This window comes from Acanthochromis polyacanthus, chromosome 1, assembly GCF_021347895.1.
Source record: "Acanthochromis polyacanthus isolate Apoly-LR-REF ecotype Palm Island chromosome 1, KAUST_Apoly_ChrSc, whole genome shotgun sequence".
NCBI classification, from domain to species: domain Eukaryota; kingdom Metazoa; phylum Chordata; class Actinopteri; family Pomacentridae; genus Acanthochromis; species Acanthochromis polyacanthus.
The window spans coordinates 64,080,194-64,100,294 of record NC_067113.1 but is presented as its reverse complement, the minus strand read 5'-3'; the positions used below and the strand labels follow the sequence as shown (position 1 = coordinate 64,100,294).

Genomic DNA, 20,101 nt, shown 5'->3' with positions numbered 1-20,101 from the left:
TTTTACCAATCAAAGGATGACAGCAGCACAGACAGTTTATGAAACAGTTTAAATTTACTTTCAATGGTTATGAGAAATAAATAGTTCCAGTAAAAAGAGTCACACACCAACTGTTCACCGGCAGCTCAGTGTTTCAGAGGTCGAACTCACAACACAGCAGGTCTTCCATGCATCAGGCACACACACACACACACACACACACACACACACACACACACACACACACACACACACACACACACACACACACACGTTCACATAACATTCGGTCATTCATACGTTTTGAAAAAGTACAGTTTTACAATGATAAATATTTAGCTGTTACAGAAATCTCCTTTCATGCATGTTACTGCTGTTCATGTACAAAAAGTCATATCAGCAGAAACACAATTTGCAGTTTGTGGTGAAATAATCCTGCATCCTTGTAAGGAGACAACTGAAAAACAACATGAGCTGAGGAAGGTTCGATATTTTGAAGGTGCAGATCGGCAAATTGTGGGGTCAATATATCACAAGATATCTACCATTAATATATTGACGTTTTCTCTATGAACACAATAAGTGGTACATTGCTTTAAATGTAAATTGTTCACAGTATATTCATCTAAATTTGTGTTGGAACCGTGTGTGTACTGAACTGTCCTTCAGTATTAAAATACAGAATGTTTACAGGATCATTTCACTGTTAGCTGAAAACTGTGTTAAAGTTAATCAATGCTCTTAGTTAATAATGAATTTATCAAGCATTAGCAGTGCCTCCAGCACTTTTCTATCCAAACAGTATGTTGTAACAGAGAACTCTAGTGTTGCTCAGACAAATCCTATAAATCTCAACAGACAATAAATATGAAATTTTGATGTAAATGTTGAGCAAACAAGCTGCACTAAGTGGAAGACCTCCCTCAGACCTCCTTTCGCGTTCACTGTGTGATGTTCAGTGCACTCCTGATGGTATTTAGTGCACATGTTTATGCACTGCACTCTGTTCTATTGTTGCTACTGTGAGGGCAGAAAATGCTCTCCACCATGTGACTGTTGAATTTTGTTGTAAAACGGTCACTCCTTTTCAGCCCTTGCCCTTTCATATTCAGACTGTCACAGAAATATGTCTACTGTTAATATTTCAAAGGAATAGTTTGACATTTTGTAAAATGTGCCTAACTGCTCTTGCGCTGAGAATTAGAGGTAAAGATTGATGCCACACTTGTGCATGTACATTAAACATTTAGCAGGAGCCAGCAGCTGGTTAGCTTAGCTAAACACAGATAAAGACTAAAGAATCTGATAAAAAAGCTACACTGCAAAAAAAAAATGCTCCTCTCAAAACAAGAAAAAAAACTTATTTCAAGGAACTTTTACCTTGAAGTAAGTGAAAAAATTTGCCAATGCAACAACTGAAAAATGGCTTGGTAAGATTTCTTGAAATAAGATAAGATATTTAGAATATTGAGATCTTAAAATTAGCTGGGAAAACTTATTTTAAGCTAGATTTTACCAGGATTGTGAAGCTTGGGTGTCTTAAAATAAGCCAGACATGCTAAAAAAAAAAAAAGCAGCTTATCACTCAAAAATAGATTTTTGCTTTCATGTAACCTCCTAATTTGAGATGTATTAACCCTCCTGTTGTCTTCATTTACAGCCACCAAAAAATATTGTTTCCTTGTCTGAAAAAATCCAAAAATTCAGCAAAAGAATCCCCAAATTTCTGAAAATTTGGAAAACCTTCAGGAAGAAAATTCCGATCATTCCTTAAAAGTTTCATTTTTAAAAAATCCCCCAAATTTGTCAAGAAAATTAGTGTAACCATTTTTTTTTAAAAATAGTAAAAATCTTCTGAAAAAATCCAAAAAATATCTAAAGTGATTACATCTGTAGAACTTCTAATATTTTCTTTAAGAACGTTCACATAAAAATCAATGGTTGATTTTTTGTGACTGTTTTTAAAAAACATTTTTAACATTTTTTTTTTCCACCAAAAAATGTTCAAAAATTTCCCAAAAAGGTTTAAAATGTGGACATCAGAATTTTCACTGTGAAAATATTCTTTTCTCCACATATTCAAACTTTAAAACGGGTCAATTTGACCTACAGGATGACAGGAAGGTTAAACTTATTTTGAGTTTTCTTGTAAAATTCAACTCAAAACAAGATCATTTCAAGATTGTTTGACTTAACAAGATATTTAAGATGCATTGTCTTAAAACAAGTCCCTCTATCTTGCTGAAATGTCATTGTTAAGTGAATTTATACTAAATCACGTGGAATGAGACATTTTGACTAAAAATAAGACAAACAGACTTGATACGATGTTAAGTTTTTCCAGTTGTAGCTCTGCAGGAAACACATTCTGCCCATCAGCATGTGTAAAGCTTAGTAATTAACACATAACATCTTTTCTTTAAGAAAATACGTAAAACCAACTCTTCACTGAATACCTTTACACTTAACTGCAAAAACCAATTTCCTGTTTCCTCCCACGCTGCCTGTAGACACCACGGTCCTATTATCACACTTTAACTTGCTTTATGGCTCTTATCCAGGTTGTTTTCTCCTGGTTAGATCCTTGCTTGTGTTGTATCTACTCTCAGACGTACGTCGCTATGGATTAAAGCGTCTGCTAAATGAAACTGTAGAAATTTTAGAATAACAGTTTTTACATTTGCACAAAAAAACTAAGTGTAAAAGTAAAACGGTGTGATTTTAAAGAGGGCTATGTGCAGCTAGCTAAGAAATAGTCCAGTATGTAACTGAGATAAACTGCAGCTTGTGGTTTTTACGCTTACGTAATCAAAGAAGTGTTGGTTAGTAAGCTTTATAGGTCCTGTTGGGCAGATTTTGTGCTAGTTACTTTTAACTGTTTCCCAGGTCTTTGTGTTGAATGAAGCTATGCTAAACTAATCTGCTGCTGCTACACATTCATATTTAGCATCTAAATTTCTCACTGCAATAATCTCTCAACTGCCATATTTCATTTCTCCCGAAATGTCAAACTATTCCTTTGAAAGGGGTGAAACTCCTGGAAACATCTGGACCACGTGCGCCTACACCGACCTTGGTCCATAGCAATGAGAAATATAAAACATGCAACTAAATGAAGACAGGAATGCACATCACATCGCTTTTGTAAGAGTGATTTGGGGAGATCTTCCATTTGCTTCAGTAAACATGTGGCCAAAAGCAGACTTCTCAACAGGCTTCATCATCTGTAGCATCACTGTCAGTTGCAAACAACACAGCGGACTGTTCAAGCTAAAATTTCAATTTGAAATGTCTTTTTTGTACAAATGCTGGAGAGGGCAGTGGAAAATAACTGTTTTGCTTTTTGAACAGTCCATCCTGATCCCCACTATCCCTCCCATCCTCCCACCCCACCTCCGGAAAACATGCCACAATGACACCGTTGTTTCAGAAGGAGAGCTCAAAGTCACAGACAAAGAGAACATATCCTAATACTGTTGGGTAAACTCAGCCGTGTCCAGGCCAGTGTCCCTGATTAAAAAAAAATAACAGAAAAAACACACACTGAAGTGCAAGTTAAAAACAAAGAGTTACTGCAGTGAGACCTCCAAATACACACAGAGCAGGAAAAATGTAGTTTGCATTTTTGAAGAAAAGAAGCAATGAAGTCCTGGCAGTTTAGTGAGGGGTTTTAGGGAAGGCTTGCTGGCTTCCTGTGGGATGCCACATGACTTTGTTTCCAGCTCCAGTATTCCTCTTCCATCATCTTTCCGCCAGTCTTCCCAACTGTGTGCCTTCCCTTCACCCCAGTTTGGTCCCATTGCTGTGCCAGAATGGAGGAAAGGAACCCAAGGCCCAAAAGCTGGATATTGTGATGCTGGCTGGGCTCTGTGTGCTTCTTTAACCCCTCAGCTGTCAATCCACTTACAGTCACGCTTTCTGACTTTCACTGTAACCCTCGAGGGCAGCAGGCTTTCTGAAAGCAGAGTCAATCTGAAATGTTTTGGAAAAATGACAATTGGAAATCCAGATTTTTTTCCATCCATCTAACACCATCTAGTGTTCCAGTCTTTCTAAACCTGGAAATGTTGTGGAGTTCAGTCACGGAAGCTCAAAGAGAAACAAAACATAACCTCCAAATATATATATATGTAGATATACATATTTTTTTTTGAAAAAATCTGAAGAAATTGAAGCTTTCAGTCTCCAAGCACAACAACAAGAACAACAACTTGGATCACAGCATCGACGTCAACATCACTTGAATTCTAACTCAAAAGAAGCCGGAGACTCGTAGTCAGAAGAAGAACAAGAGGAACCTTACTGACTGCTCAACTGTGCATGGCATCTCGAGTTCACATCACGTGCACACACACACACACACACACACACACATATACACGCATGCACACACACGGTGTATTAAATACAGACAGTAGTAGTTTAGCAGCAATAAATTCAACCTCACCCTGCCCCCCAATAAATAAACACAGTCTCCACATAGATTCAACTCAGAGTCACTCGCTCAGAGGGGTGTGTGTGCGTGTTCATGTGTGTTCACATCTGTGTGTGTGTGTGTGCAGGTAAAGGGGAGGGGGTCGTCACTCCGAGGGGTGGTGGGCTCATGCGAAAGGTTGCTGGAAATTGATGATGAAGCTGGCCAGTGGAGCATCCTCTTCAGGGAACATTAGAAGAGCATGCTTTGGCGCCTGTTGATCTTGCCATTACCTGGAGAGAGAGAGAAAACTGTAAGAATACAATACCCATAATGCTTTTGGTTTACAAAAACATTTACTAAAAATAATGACACTTTTGCCAAAATGAGGAGCAATGATTTCACACATGGTGTTCAGATTATTTAGAACAAGAAGCCCTATTCTATCTGTCGATCCAAATACTATTTAATTTGAATTATGGGAAGATTAGAAACCCAAACCAGGCACTAAAAATCAGGATATCCCAGGTTCTGCTGCTTTAGTTTTAGTCCTACTTTGAATAATGTACCTCATGTAAGCCCCCAACTTTATGGAATGGTACGGTTATATATATGTATGTACGGTTTACTTTGTATTTAATTTTGGACTGTGTAATAATAATAAGAAAAATAGATAGTTTGTTTGTAAGAGAGGCTTGTAGGTTTTTATGTTCCAGCATGCAGTGACATAATTAAGATACCAGGGATTGACTAAAATAAGCTATATAGAAACTGGAAAAACAAAAGTCTAATTTGTAGCATCACCCTTAAAAATGCCCAGATATATCTGTAGATATATCTGAAAAAAAAACCCTGCTTTTCTTGCAAATATTATATACACACACACGTGTATATACTGCTCAAAAAATTAAAAGAACACTTTGAAAATGCATCATATTTCAATACGGGGAAAAAACAAACTGGATATTAGCATTGATTTGGACTGGATAATGCGTTAGGAATGAAAAGTGCCACATTGTTTGATGGGAATGAAAATTATCAACCCCCCAGCAGGGCTAAATTCAAGACACCCCAAAATCAAAGTGAAAAACTGATGTGGCAGGCTAGTCCATCTTGCTGAAATTCCTTGGCAGAAGCTCAAAATGGTATTCAGTAGTTTGTATGGCCTCCATGTGCTTGTATGCATGACTGACGATGCCGGGACAAGCTCTGAATGAGACGACAGATGGTGTCCTGGGGTATCTCCTCCCAGAACTGGACCAGGGCATCGCTGAGCTCCTGGACAGTCTGAGGAGCAACCTGATGGTGTCGGCTGGAACAAAACATAATGTTTCAAAGGTGTTCTATTGGATTCAGGTCAGGTGAGCATGGGGGCCAGCTAATGGTATCAGTTCCTTCATCCTCCAGGAACTGCATGAGTTCTCTTACCACATAAGACTGGGCATTGTTGTGCACCAGAAGGAATCCAGGACCACTGCATCAATGTAGGGTCTGACAATGGGTCAAAGGATTTCATCCTGATACCTAAAGGCAGTCAGAATGCCATTGTCCAGCCTGTAGAGGTCTGTGCATCCCTCCATGGATATGCCTCCCCACACCATCACTGACCCACCACCAAACCAGTCATGCTGAACAATGTCACAGGCACACACAGGCAGCATAACATTCTCCACGGCTTCTCCAGACCCTTTCATGCCTGTCACATGCGCTCAGGGTGAACCTGCTCTCATCTGTGAAAAGCACAGAGCATCAGTGGTGGACTTGCAAATTCCTGTGTTGCCAGCCGAGCTCCACGGTGCAAGTCAGCGAGCACAGCGTGCACTAGAGGATGCTTGGTCCTCAGACCACTCTCATTAAATCTCTTTCTGATTGATCAGAGACATTCACACCAGTGGTCTGCTGGAGGTCATTTTGTAGAGCTATTGCAGTGCTCATCCTGTTCCTCCTTGCACAAAGGAGCAGATACCTGTCCTGCTGATCGGTTGAGGACCTTCAACAGCCCTGTCCAGCTCTCTTAGACTAACTACCTGTCTCCTGGAATCTCCTCCATGTGCTTGAGAATGTGCTGGGAGACACAGCAAACCTTCTGGGAATGGTACGCATTGATGTGCCATCCTGGAGGAGTTGGATTGCCTGTGGAAACTCTGTAGGGTCCAGGTATCGCCTCATGCTACCAGGAGTGACACTTACTCTAGCCAAATGCAAAACTAGTGAAAAACAAACAGAAAATATTAGGAAGGAAAAAAATGTCAGTGGCCTTCACCTGTAAACTCATTCCTGTTTTAGGGGTTGTCTCATTGTTACCCCTCTAGTGCGTCTGTTGTTAATTTTATGAACACCAAAGCAGCTGCAACTGACTAAAAAGCCCCTCAGTTACTTATTTGACCAGATCGATATCCCACATGTTTCACTGATTTGATGCAATACTTAGATTAAAAAGTGTTCCTTTGGCCTGTTTAAAGGCGCAAACACAAACAATAAATACAAGGTATAAGCTTCTCCAATATAAATGGTTAATGAGGATGTATATGACTCCTGTCAGACTCCACCACATGTCTGGCAACATTCCAGATACTTGTACAAAATGTTTAGATACGAAGGGAACCCTTCTTCACTGTCTATGGGAATGTCAAAAAATTCAAAAGTTTTGGAAGGATGTCATAAATTGTCTGTCGGATGTATTCTGTATTAACATACCATTAAACTGTAAGCTATGTGTCCTTGGAATTTATCCACTAAACTTTACACAAATGCAGAAACAGACTAAACTACTGGACTTTGGACTTTTACAAGCAAGGAGGGTGATTGCACTTAATTGGAAGAGTGTGGAGGCACCTTCTATGAAACAGTGGATAAAGGAACTTTCAGAGTGCCTTGGTCTGGAAAGACTCACATATATTGCTAAGGGAAAACAGACAGAGTTTGCTCATCTCTGGGAACCATATAAGAATATTATAGAATCTGGAATGTAAAGTCTGATTTGATTGTGTATATTTATTTATTTGTTTCTAAAGGTAACCCTTGTTACACTGAGAGTTTACGTAGGCCTATTTATGTATGTAATTATTTATTTAAAATCTTGTAATGATTTTGATTTTGTAAATCTACGCTTTGAAATATGGATGGTGCAGGTTTGTGTGTATGCGTGTGTGTGTGTATGTTAATATCACTAGTTCTATTGGTGATGTGTTGCAGTTGTTTATTTTGTAATGTATTCAAAAACCTAATAAATATATTGTGAAAAAAAAAAGTGTTCCTTTAATTTTTTTGAGCAGTGTATATATATACAGTGGGTACGGAAAGTATTCAGACCCCTTGAAGTTTTTCACTCTCCGTGTCATTGCAGCCATTTGCCAAAATCAAAAAAGTTCATTTTATTTCTCATTAATGTACACTCAGCACCCCATCTTGACAGAAAAAAACAGAAATGTAGAAATTTTTGCAAATTTATTAAAAAAGGAAAAACTGAAATATCACAATCGTGAAGTGGAATGAAATTTATTGGATATTTTATATTTTTTTAAACAAATAAAAAACTGAAAAGTGGGGTGTGCAATATTATTCGGCCCCTTTACTTTCAGTGCAGCAAACTCACTCCAGAAGTTCAGTGAGGATCTCTGAATGATCCAATGTTGTCCTAAATGACTGATGATGATAAATAGAATCCACCTGTGTGTAATCAAGTCTCCGTATAAATGCACCTGCTCTGTGATAGTCTCAGGGTTCTGTTTAAAGTGCAGAGAGCATCATGAAGACCAAGGAACACACCAGGCAGGTCTGAGATACTGTTGTGGAGAAGTTTAAAGCCGGAATTGGATACAAAAAGATTTCCCAAGCTTTAAACATCTCAAGGAGCACTGTGCAAGCAATCATATTGAAATGGAAGGAGTATCAGACCACTGCAAATCTACCAAGACCCGGCCGTCCCTCTAAACTTTCACCTCGAACAAGGAGAAGACTGATCAGAGATGCAGCCAAGAGGCCCATGGTCACTCTGGATGAACTGCAGAGATCTACAGCTGAGGTGGGAGAGTCTGTCCATAGGACAACAATCAGTCGTACACTGCACAAATCTGGCCTTTAAGGAAGAGTGGCAAGAAGAAAGCCATTTCTCAAAGATATCCATAAAAAGTCTCGTTTGAAGTTTGCCACAAGCCACCTGGGAGACACACCAAACATGTGGAAGAAGGTGCTCTGGTCAGATGAAACCAAAATCCAACTTTTTGGCCACAATGCAAAATGATATGTTTGGCGTAAAAGCAACACAGCTCATCACTCTGAACACACCATCCCCACTGTCAAACATGGTGATGGCAGCCTCATGGTTTGGGCCTGCTTTTCTTCAGCAGGGACAGGGAAGATGGTTAAAATTGATGGGAAGATGAATGGAGCCAAATACAGGACCATTCTGGAAGAAAACCTGGAAGAAAACCTGTTGGAGTCTGCAAAAGACCTGAGACTGGGATGGAGATTTATCTTCCAACAGGACAATGATCCAAAACATAAAGCCAAATCTACACTGGAATGGTTCACAAATAAACGTATCCAGGTGTTAGAATGGCCAAGTCAAAGTCCAGACCTGAATCCAATTGAGAATCTGTGGGCAGAGCTGAAGACTGCTGTTCACAAACGCTCTCCATCCAACCTCACTGAGCTCGAGCTGTTTTGCAAAGAAGAATGGGCAAGAATTTCAGTCTCTGGATGTGCAAAACTGATAGAGACATACCCCAAGCGACTTGCAGCTGTAATTGCAGCAAAAGGTGGCGCTACAAAGTATTAATGCAAGGGGGCCGAATAATATTGCACGCCCTACTTTTCAGGTTTTTATTTGTTAAAAAATGTTAAAATATCCGATATATTTCGTTCCACTTCATGACTGTGTCCCACTTGTTGTTGATTCTTGACAAAAAATTTAAATTTTATATCTTTATGTTTGAAGCCTGAAATGTGGCGAAAGGTTGAAAAGTTCAAGGGGGCCGAATACTTTCACAAGGCACTGTATATATATATATATATATATATATATATATATGAATAAATAAGAAAAGCAGTTTTTTAAATGAAGACGACATTAAGTGAATGATAAATACAGCCTCGACATTGTTAATGTGGTAAATGACTATTCTATCTGGAAACGGCTGATTTTTAATGGAATATCTCCATAGGGGTACAGAGGAACATTTCCAGCAACCATCACTCCTGTGTTCTAATGCTACATTGTGTAAGTTAATGGTGTTGAAAGGCTCATTGATGATTAGACAACCCTTGTGCAGTTATGTTAGCACATGAATAAAAGTGTGAGTTTTCACGGAAACCATGAAATTGTCTGGGTGACTCCAAACTTTTGAATGGTAGTCTGTATAGTAAGAAAAGCTTTAAAAAAACAAACAAAACAAAAACAACTTTTAAACCCTAAACATCACTGGCAGGTTTGAAAAGCATGTTGTCTTAAAAAAAAATCACCCCATCTCCACAGATTCTCAAGAGCCATAAACTGTAAAAACAGAGACAGTTGTTGGATTTTGAACTTTCTGTCTTTGAACTGCTCATTAGTACCAGGTCATTTGTTAGTTGAAAGTTAGTTAAGCTTAAAATTGTGATACTTCATCAAAAGCTCTTCATTCTACATGTCTTGTTTAAAAATGTACCAAAGTAAACCATGTTTACTTTGTTTTAAAGCGATTAGAGACCAACAGTTGTATGACAAAAATTCAGGGACTTGTTGGCTGAACTGCAGGCTGTTTACACATAGCTGAAAAAAAATATAAGCAGTAAAAAAATCTACACTGCACACCTGTCAAACCTGTTTTCTTTTGGAAAAATGTTTTATTTTGTTTTGGTTTTATGATTTAGGGTAATTAAACGTGTCATATTGCACTGAGACATTTTTGAATTCTCTCTCCTTCTGTCATGGTTGTTCTGTTTCCACAGAGATGCAGAACGTTACGTTGCAGAGAAAAATGAGCCCACAGTAAGTAAAAAATGTGACAGGAACAGAAAACACATAGAATCTGCTTGGGGTTCAGAGGGTTAATGATCTATCAAGCTGTGGTACTGAAGTGTCTGCATGTGTTCCTCACCCACCTGACTCTGGGTACGAAGAGTTCCTGTAGCCAGGGTCTCTCTGCATCTGCACTTCTTTTAATGTGAATAATGATACGCCTGAAACACAGAGGAGAGCTTCAGTCTGCAGTAAGGAGCAGGAAACAAAAGAGAAAGCAGTGAGAATGCCAAAGGAAGACAGCTTTATTAAGGTGTGTGTGCTCACTCTCAGGCAGTGTGTGCACTCTCATCCCAAGCTGCCTGAAGTAGGAATGTTTCATCGCCTCTTCAGCTGAAATCCTCTTCTTGGATTCGTACTGTTGAGACAGAAACAGACGGCATTAATCATCTTGCGATTTTAGCAGAAAATGCTGTGCTGGGTTATTGTTATGTCTGCATTCAGGAATTCACCTAGATATATTGTGAAATACATAAAAAAACAGGAACCATGTGTATGTTCATTGAAAATACTGCATAAGAGTAATAAGTCACTGACAGTGACAGTACTGCACCCCCTGTTGTCTACACCTGGCACTGAAGAATATAATCAAAAAGATGATCTTAGCACCAGTGGTGGAGAGCTTCAGTTTTATATTTGTGACATTTTAATATAAAAGTCGGAGAACAGACACTGTGAAACCTGTTACGTTGGTTATTATTGTGGGGAAATACACAGTTATTAAAAAAAAACAACATAAGATAAATTAACTGTAAGTAACATTCGTGCCAATAATACTGATTTAAATATTGGACTTGGGATCTTTCTGCATGGAGTTTACATGTTCTCCCTGTGCATCTGTGGGTTTTCTCCAGGTTCTCTGGCTTCTTCCCACAGTCCAGAAACATGCTGAAGTTAATTGAAAAGTTTAAATTGTCTGTAGATGTGAATGTGAGTCAGCTGGGATGGACTCTAGCCCCCTAGGACCCTAACGAGGACTAAGCGGTGTATAGATAATGGATGGACATTGAACATGCAACACACAACCACAGGCTGACTTAACGATGATACTGTTGTTCATATTCTGTGCCATAAACCACTTTTTTAAAAACACTTTCAAACTTGTTTTTTGTTCTTGTATTTGTATGTTCACACATTCATTAGGTCAGGGTCAGGTTTCGTTATGCGACTTAATGCAAACTTCCAAGTGTTTACACAGGCAGTTGTATGTTGGTGGGAAATCATAACTTTTTTGAGATGAGCTAAGCTACGAACATAGCTAATTTTAGAGGGGTGAGAGTTACTCTGCTCGAACAGTTTGACAGCACCTAAACACAAAACATCTGCCTTGTTGCTGGTTAGCTTTTTCATGATGTACAGCACTTTGTCACGCTGCACTGAATACAATTTTGAGCTCTCTTTCGTCCTAGCTATGGTTATGGTGTTTCCATACAGAAGCAAGATGCTACACTGCTGTAAAAAATGAGCCCACAATGAGCAAAAACACTTGTGGCTCCAAGGGTCAACAGTTTTTAAATGTTTTTTGTTGTTGAGAACAAAAAGAAAGGAAATGAAGATGACAAAAAAAGGATAAATGCATCATATATGAAGGTACATGAATGAGTTTATAGTGAAATGCATTCTGGGTGTTATGACTGAAGTAAACACTCACTCTGAGGAAAGCCAGCAGCAGCTCGATGCCCTCACCATCTAACCTAAACACAAAAAGAAGAGCAACACTTTACTGTTTGCCTGCAGCATGGCCTGATGGGAACGTGGTACTCATGGGAGGAAGGAAGTGGACAGACATCTCTGCAATGTTCTACAGGATTTCCTGTCTGTAGCGTGCGTGCGTGCGTGCGCGCGCGCACGCGCGCGCGCACACACACACACACACACACACACACACACACACACACACACACACACACACACACACACACACACACACAGAACACGGGTGCACAAAGACAAACGCACATGCAGTACCTGGGGGCATGGTTGATTATCGGCTGGGGTTTGTATTTGGGGAAATTGTAGGATTTAAACTCTTCGATGGCGGAGATTCCTGGCCAGTTTTGCTCTGTGGGTGTGCCTGAAGTCACACAATCACAACCTATCAGACGTACTGTACAATATGTCGCCACATGTGGTAGAACAGGTAAACACGTGGTGATCTACTCTGACAGGAGACGCTCACCCAGTAGCCTGAAGATGAGGTGGAGCTCGTCCTCCACAGTGGAGCCTGGGAACAGAGGCCGACCCGCAGCCATCTCATAGAATATACAGCCAACGCCCCTGTAGAAGCACACATACAACATCAACTAACATACAGGTAAGAGTCAAAGGGATCCATGTAATTTAAAACAGCACATTAATAGCTGCAGTAACAACAAAACAGAAAAGTGTTACGGTTGACAGTCATTTGATCCATTTCCATTTGTAATAAAAGTATTAGTAGAAGTCCTGGTAAGCTTCCTACCACATGTCAATCTGTGTTGAGTACTCTGAGGATCCCAGCAGAACATCAGGAGGCCGGTACCAAAGCGTCACCACCTCGTTGGAATAGGTTTTAGTCGGGACAGACTTTGCCCTCGCCAGCCCTGAAAACCCACCACAGACGCACACATTAGGATTCTCACACAACATTCAATGTGTAAAGAGCAACACTGAGCAAATGTCTTTAGGATCTCCCTCTGAAACATTTCCTCCAAAGAGCAACAAGACTGTCCCTGCTCCTCCACTCTCCAAAGAAACCCTCATCTGCTGCTGTGGGTTCTTCCTACCAAAATCAGCCAGTTTGAGTTCTCCTCTGTCGTTGATGAGGAGGTTCTGTGGCTTCAGGTCCCGGTGGAGAACTTTTCTCTTATGACAATACGACAGCCCTCGCAAAATCTGGAACAGGAAGATCTGGAAAGATATGCAGTCTCGATGTTATTAAAATGTAATATCGTGCAGAATAACAAATAATTCTCAAAAAGCTTAAAAGAAGTTTTCATCCTTCATTGGCCTAGTTGGTCCAGTTTCTACAGTTCTTCATATAGGAGGAAAATACAAACAGAAATGTATAAAAGAGACTTTAGCCCTTCAGGTACATCCTTGATGATCGTAAAATGATGCAGATTTGTATGGAACATTAGGTCCTTTACAGTCACATCTCTAACAGACACACATAGAAAATAGAACATACAAGCTCACAGGGTTGAGCAGAGAGAATTTCACTTCCACAGCAGGGAAAATGACATTACAAGGTAAAAAAGAATAAAAAGCTCATCAGTAATAAAGGTCATCCTCACCTTCACATTATGCATGCTCATTATATTTCCACAGTCATCCATGTACTGCTTCAGATCTTTATCCTACAAGAACAGATGGCAACGTCAGACAGAAGTACACCTGCACAACATTTACATAATCACACTTTTAGAGGTTGTAGAACTCTTTTCACTCTTTTGTCTCACTAGTCCCGCAATCAACGTGACATTCCTGCTGTGTTTTATCACACTGCACATTTTGTTCCTATTGTCTTCATGGATTTGTAAAATCATTATCTTGCTCTAAATGCTAAAACTTGACTGTAGATATTGTTTGCAGTTTGGAATTCACAGAATAAATTAACATCAGAAGTTTGGGGAAAAAAATCTTAATTCGCGATGTAACTCATGTAAAAACTTTGTTGGAAAACAAATTCAAATTACACAGCAATTGTCCTTTAATAAAAGGCAAATATCTAAATGCTAATGTCTTTTCACGTGGAAGCTCTTTGTTATGGCAGGTTAAATTTAGTCTTCACTGTTTTGTGTGTAAAAAAAGGACCGCCATGCTTTGAGAACACGAGGAGAGCTTTACCAGGTACTCGAAGACGAGCGTGAGACTCTTGTCGGTGTGGACGATGTCATGTAACGTCACGATGTTGGCGTGTTTCAGGTCCTTCAGTAATGACACTAAAAAGACAGGAAGTGTACCTTAACATAAACATGATAATAATGACTCTGGGTCAAACAAACACGCAAAGGCTACTAAAATATCATTTCTAGACAGGGAAGGTTTTCAAATTTCAGTTTTTAATTGTTTGAAGACCACAAATTATACTGAGCAAATTTAGGGTGTGAAATTTTAAATGTTAGTTGTTCAAATAAAACTCATACACTGAGTGTTAATTGGTAAGATAAGGGTTTAGTTAACCACTTCTTTAATACAGATGAAGCTCAAATCTTTGATTATTATGAGAAAAATTAGTGACTTGTAGAACGAGTCACTCCAGTTTCCATAAAGATGCCAACTGTGACATTCCTACATCAACAAATCACAGAATAAAAAATAAAGACATAAACAGAAAGAAATATAGATATAAATGAAAATAAATAAATAAAAATAAAATAAAATAATAAAATTAAAATAAATCAAAAAATAGAATGCAAAAAATCACAGAAAAAATAAATAAATAAAATATGTAATAAAAATTAAAAAATATATTCAAAATGAAAATAAATAAATAAATAAAAATAAAATAAATAAATAAATAAATAAATAAATAAATAAAATTAAAAAACAAATCACAGAATGAATAAAATGCCGCTGAACCTTGGTGCAAAATGAAGGATTACCTTCTCTGATGGCTGTGCACGGGGCTCCTTCTTCATGCTCCAGCCGGATCTCCTTCAGAGCCACCAGGTTGTCTGTCAGCTTGCTGCGACCTTTAAACACTGTGGCATATGTTCCCTAAACACAGAACATTATTGTAAATTTCGTGAAAAAAGCTGAGTTGTGAGACTGATTTTTCACTTTTTTTTTCTAAGTTCAAGCCTTCCTCACCTCTCCCAGTTTGTCCAGCTTAATGTATGTCTCCAGCTTCCCAAACCCAATCTCCGACTGAGGAAAGAAAAGACAGAAATCAGGCTGCATGAAATTACAGGTCCACTAAATCATCTTCACTAGTTTGGATTTAAGAATCTGCAAAATTATTCATCTTATTGCTTCTACAACACCAGCATTAAGTATATTTTGATAAATTTACAGTTTTTATGCATTCCTGAGAGTGAAGGTGCCCCAATATTAAAAATACCATTTCATGTAAACTCAAACCGTAACAAAGTCCTGTTGAAAAATGGTGCAAAAAAACATCTCCAGACTTTGTCGTTCTTCATCTCAGAGGCACTGACACAAAAAGCTGACATACACGTCTACAGTGTGTTTTAGATTTGAGGCAATTAAAGTATCTGAAAAACCTTAACTCCTAGTTGACACAGTGACAAAAATCGCACTCCATCTGGAAGTCAAAACTGATCACAGAAAAAGTGATACAAACACTTTCAGGTTCAGTGACTGGCTCCTTCCAACACTATTAACAATTTTACTTATATTGTATTGTTTCCACAACTGAGAAACCACAGGAAAAATACTCTTTAATCACTCCTGAACTTGGCAAAAAGAAGTTATCTTCAGTGTCCAGTAATAACTGTTAGTACGCCCTTGGGAACATTACAAAAAGGCACAGCTAATGGCTAACACGGCTCACTTTTATTGGTGCAAACTTGCTGAAATGAAAACAAATACAGGCTAAAAATGTGCACTCAAGTTCCCTGCAGTAAAATGTTACTGAATCTATGGTAACATTTTATTTCCTGATTGATCAAAGCCCTTATATCTGAGGGGATAACACTCTGAAAAACCCAATTTCAAATCATGAAATATTATCTTTACAAACAAAAATAAATAGAATTGCATCAGCGAGAAAGAAATGCAACACAAATCATGAGTAGCTACTGTTTTTCATTTGATCTTTCAGAAGCTAAATCAGCTTTTTAAGTGGAAAAACTCATAAGTTACATAAATCTCTATCTCAGTGACAGCCTGCAACAAAGCTGCATTATCACACCACAGCACAGCATTATGATCGAATTTGATGGGCTAAAAGTGGGAGGTGAGCGCTTGCAACTCCAGATTAATCCATCCTGGGCTCACACCGGGCCTGTTGCCATGGAAACCGGTGCAGAGGGAGTCTGGTAACAGGACCGAGAGTACCGCAAAGCAATAAAGTAGCAGAGACACTGACACAAACACACACAAACTGACCAGCGAGGCTCGGCGGGAGCGTCGACTGAGCGGCTGGTCGAAGGGGGGGCTGCTGAGCTGCAACTTCTCCAGGTAGCCGTCGGGAATTCGGATGTCAGCAGGCAGCGACAGGCGCTTGTTGAGGTCCTAAAACACACACATACAGAAATATTTTTGATTTGATTTGACATTCCTGTAGTGGCTGTGAAGTTCCTTTGAGGAAGGACTGCACACTGCAAAAACTCAAAATCTGACCAAGTCTGTTTGTCTTATTTTTACTCAAAATGTTTCATCTCACTTGATTTAAGATAAATTCACTTAACAAGTGACATTTCAGCAAGATGGAGGGACTTGTTTTAACACAATGCATCTTAAATATCTTGTTAAGTCAAACAGTCTTAATACGATCTTGTTTTAAACCTCCGGTCGTCCCGCTGGTCAAACTGACACATTTTAAAGTTTGAAAATGTGAGGGAAAAAATATTTTCACAATGAAAACTTCCACATTTTCATATTTTTTTGGAAAATTTTTGAAAAATTTTTTGATGGAAAAAAATAAATGTCAAAAAAAAATTTCTTTCAGAACACTCAGAAAAAAATCAACCAAAATCCAGTGAAATTCGCTGGATTTTGGTGGATTTTTTGTGAATGTTCGTAAAGAAAATATTACAAGTTTCACCGATAAATATGGAATCACTTTAGATATTTACAGGATTTTTGGGAAGATTTTATTCATTTTTTTTAAAAATATTTACAATTTTAATATTTATTTTTTTAATTTTTATTTCTTGCCAAATTTTTCTTTTTTAAAAAGAAAACTTTCAAGGGAAGCTTTTAAGGAATTTTCTTCTGGAAGATTTTGCAAATTTCTATAAAATTTGGGGAATTTTTTTGACGAATTTTTGTATTTTTCTCAGACAAGAAAACTATTTTTTGGTGCCGTAAATGAGGACAACAGGAGGGTTAGGACACCTAATTGTGACAATCCTGGTAAAATATCGCTTAAAATAAGTTTTCCCAGCTAATTTTAAGATCTCAGTATTCTAAATATCACATCTTATTTCAAGAAATCTTACCAAGACATTTTTCACTTGTTCTATTGGCAGATTTTTTCCCACTTATTTCAAGGTAAAAATTCTTTGAAATTAGTTTTTTTTTCTTGTTTTGAGAGGGGCATTTTTTCCATTGTATTGAAAAAAATCCAAAGACAAAAATTTCAACTACAAAAAGAAATTCTTGCTGTTGGCACTTATTAAACTTTGACATAAATGTTATACAACCACATGAGCTTATGGCTGTGAGGCTACAGTCGCTGTTTCATTTGTCTGTAATCTACTCACATCAAAGCACATCCTAAAAAAATATAGAACAAAATGACTCGTTTCTATACATAGTGTGCAGCACCACAAGATAATGAAGGCTGCTGAGTCCACCCACCAACCCACTCATCCCCACAAACCACACACAGCGTCTAAAATAACTTGTTCTCATCTCTTCCTACTCCCAGAGAGAGGCGACAGAGATCAGGTTGATCACCATCTTATGGAAGGTAAAAATAAGAGGCGGCCTGTCAAAGCGTGACTCCAGCTCAACGGCACAAATCAGATCGAGACTCCAAAAACACAAAAACAGTATCTGCGTTATTACTTACAGCTGCTGCCCTCAGTCTGCATTCACACAGCAGCCTGTCATTGTCGGTGGTACTCTTATCGTCTTATCGTTGGTGGATGTCATATCATATCTATTCTGGGATCAAAATAAATAACACTCCATCTGACAGCAATGAACTTACATAATGCCGACTGATACTGAGTAAAAGAGGCCCAGTTTAAAAGTACAGTAGAAGAAGATGTCACATCCGTTATCCTACAGGCTTTAAAGTTCGGCCTCCCCATAAATACATCTTCTCTCCTAGCTGAAGCTTTGTCTTCTGTCACATTGTGGCTCAGAGAACAAACCGGTGTTTTGACAACTGAGGGTTCAAATAAAAGCTTACATTCAACATATCTGTCTCTGAGGACAAGAATTATTAGAATATTATATAACATGACTGTGCAGCTTGGACTCATTTTTTCATTTCACAAATTCTCTCTGTCCGCTCAGCATTTCATATTTTTATTACATTTCCTTTAGAATAATGTGTTTCCATCACTTTGGGAACCACTTCAGACATGTGCTTGTCTAAACAGGGGCATATTGCTCTGAAAATCTGATAATGATTCAAGTCACTTATCAACAGAAAATCAAACATTTTCAGAGTCCAGCTTCTCACATGTGAAGACCAGAGCAGTGTACTATGAAGCAAGTTTGACACTGCCAGGATTGTTTTCTGCAAAAGTTGGTTTGACAAAATGTAAAACCGTAATCAGAAACAACAGATATCACAACAGAGGTTATCAGCGTTTTTTGTTAACCAGGTTTCGCAATCAGACTCCGTGTGCGCTCCTATTAAAGAGGGCATTTGATGTGTCATGTGACTTTTCTGTGGCGTAAAATGGACTGATTGTGTGCCACCTACTTTAGTCAGGTGGAACAGGTTGTTCCTATGAAGCTGTGATGAATCTGAAAAGAACTTTTATAGCAACATTACTGCAAATAAAGCAAGAGAGGAATACATGTTCTGCAGCTACACGACCGTTCAAAAGTTTGAAGTCACTTAGAAATGTCCATATTTTTGAAAGAAACGCAGTTTTTTCAATGAAGATAATATGAAATGAATCATAAATCCAGTGTAGACATTGTTGATGTGGTAAATGACTATTCTAGCTGGAAATAGCTGATTTTTAATAGAGTATCTCCATAGGGGTACAGAGGAACATTTCCTCTGTAAGGCTCATTGATGATTAGAAAACCCTTGTGCAGTTATGTTAGCACATGGATAAAAGTGTGAGTTTTCATGGAAAACATGAACTCTTCAGGGTGAACCCAAACTTTTGAACAGTAGTGTAGATACAGCTGAGGCATGGAAGAGGCAAAGTAAGACATACAAAAGTACAATAGGGCTTAAAATAAAGATTTAATAAAGACTATGTACACCTTTCACATGTACAGATAAGATTTGTACTTTTTAAAATTTTAGATAACATCTTATTGTTCACCCCGCGACCCTAATGAGGATAAAGCGGTGTATAGAGAATGGATGGATGGATCTTATTGTTCATTTGGCTCCTTAAACTTTTAAAAAATATGTTCTTTACAGGTCATACTAATTTTCCTGAAGCGACTCTGCTTCTGATGTGATCTTAAAATAAACAGAAAAAAAGCATAAAAAAGAATAAAAACAATAAAATGGTCGTGACTGACAAACTGCAGGTCTTCATAAGAGTCAGTACGTGAGGGTACGCTGTGCTCTTAACCTCTTTCATGACATAACACAGCTTTCTTAAAAGCTCCTGCAGCATCGAAAAGAACCACAAGAGCAGCAGGCTTTCGCTCATGTAACAGAACTTACATGTCTACGAGGCCAACTGATTACGACCACATCATCGAGCTCCTCTTTATTTGTGCACAATTGAAATAAACACTAAACATGAGTGACAAACAGGTCAGCATGAACATGTGTGTGTGAAGTAACACCACTCAAGGTTGTTGTCAAGGCGGGTTTTGCTTCATATGCTCATGTACCAGCAGGGGGCAGGAGGCCTCCAGCCTGAGATGCTCCTCCCCTTAAAACA

General features: G+C 38.5%; 1 protein-coding gene across 2 annotated transcripts in view; it reads right to left on the bottom strand.

Annotated features, from left to right (window-relative positions):
- Positions 1–35: 35 nt before the first annotated feature.
- Positions 36–20,101, bottom strand: part of cdk17 (cyclin-dependent kinase 17) — an 84,657-nt gene continuing 64,591 nt past the window's right edge. Inside the window, exons 5-17 of one of the 2 annotated variants that reach the window (XM_051954143.1) lie at positions 16,449–16,574; positions 15,189–15,245; positions 14,981–15,095; positions 14,223–14,317; positions 13,670–13,732; positions 13,160–13,283; positions 12,856–12,976; positions 12,574–12,671; positions 12,363–12,468; positions 12,046–12,088; positions 10,662–10,752; positions 10,478–10,555; positions 36–6,600 (exon numbers count right to left, since the gene is read on the bottom strand). In XM_051954143.1, the coding sequence (XP_051810103.1) occupies positions 6,413–6,600; positions 10,478–10,555; positions 10,662–10,752; positions 12,046–12,088; positions 12,363–12,468; positions 12,574–12,671; positions 12,856–12,976; positions 13,160–13,283; positions 13,670–13,732; positions 14,223–14,317; positions 14,981–15,095; positions 15,189–15,245; positions 16,449–16,574 (1,305 nt within the window). In that variant the 3' untranslated portion in view covers positions 36–6,412. The remainder of the gene's footprint in view (positions 6,601–10,477; positions 10,556–10,661; positions 10,753–12,045; positions 12,089–12,362; positions 12,469–12,573; positions 12,672–12,855; positions 12,977–13,159; positions 13,284–13,669; positions 13,733–14,222; positions 14,318–14,980; positions 15,096–15,188; positions 15,246–16,448; positions 16,575–20,101) is intronic. The other variant, XM_051954154.1, reaches the window with a different exon arrangement.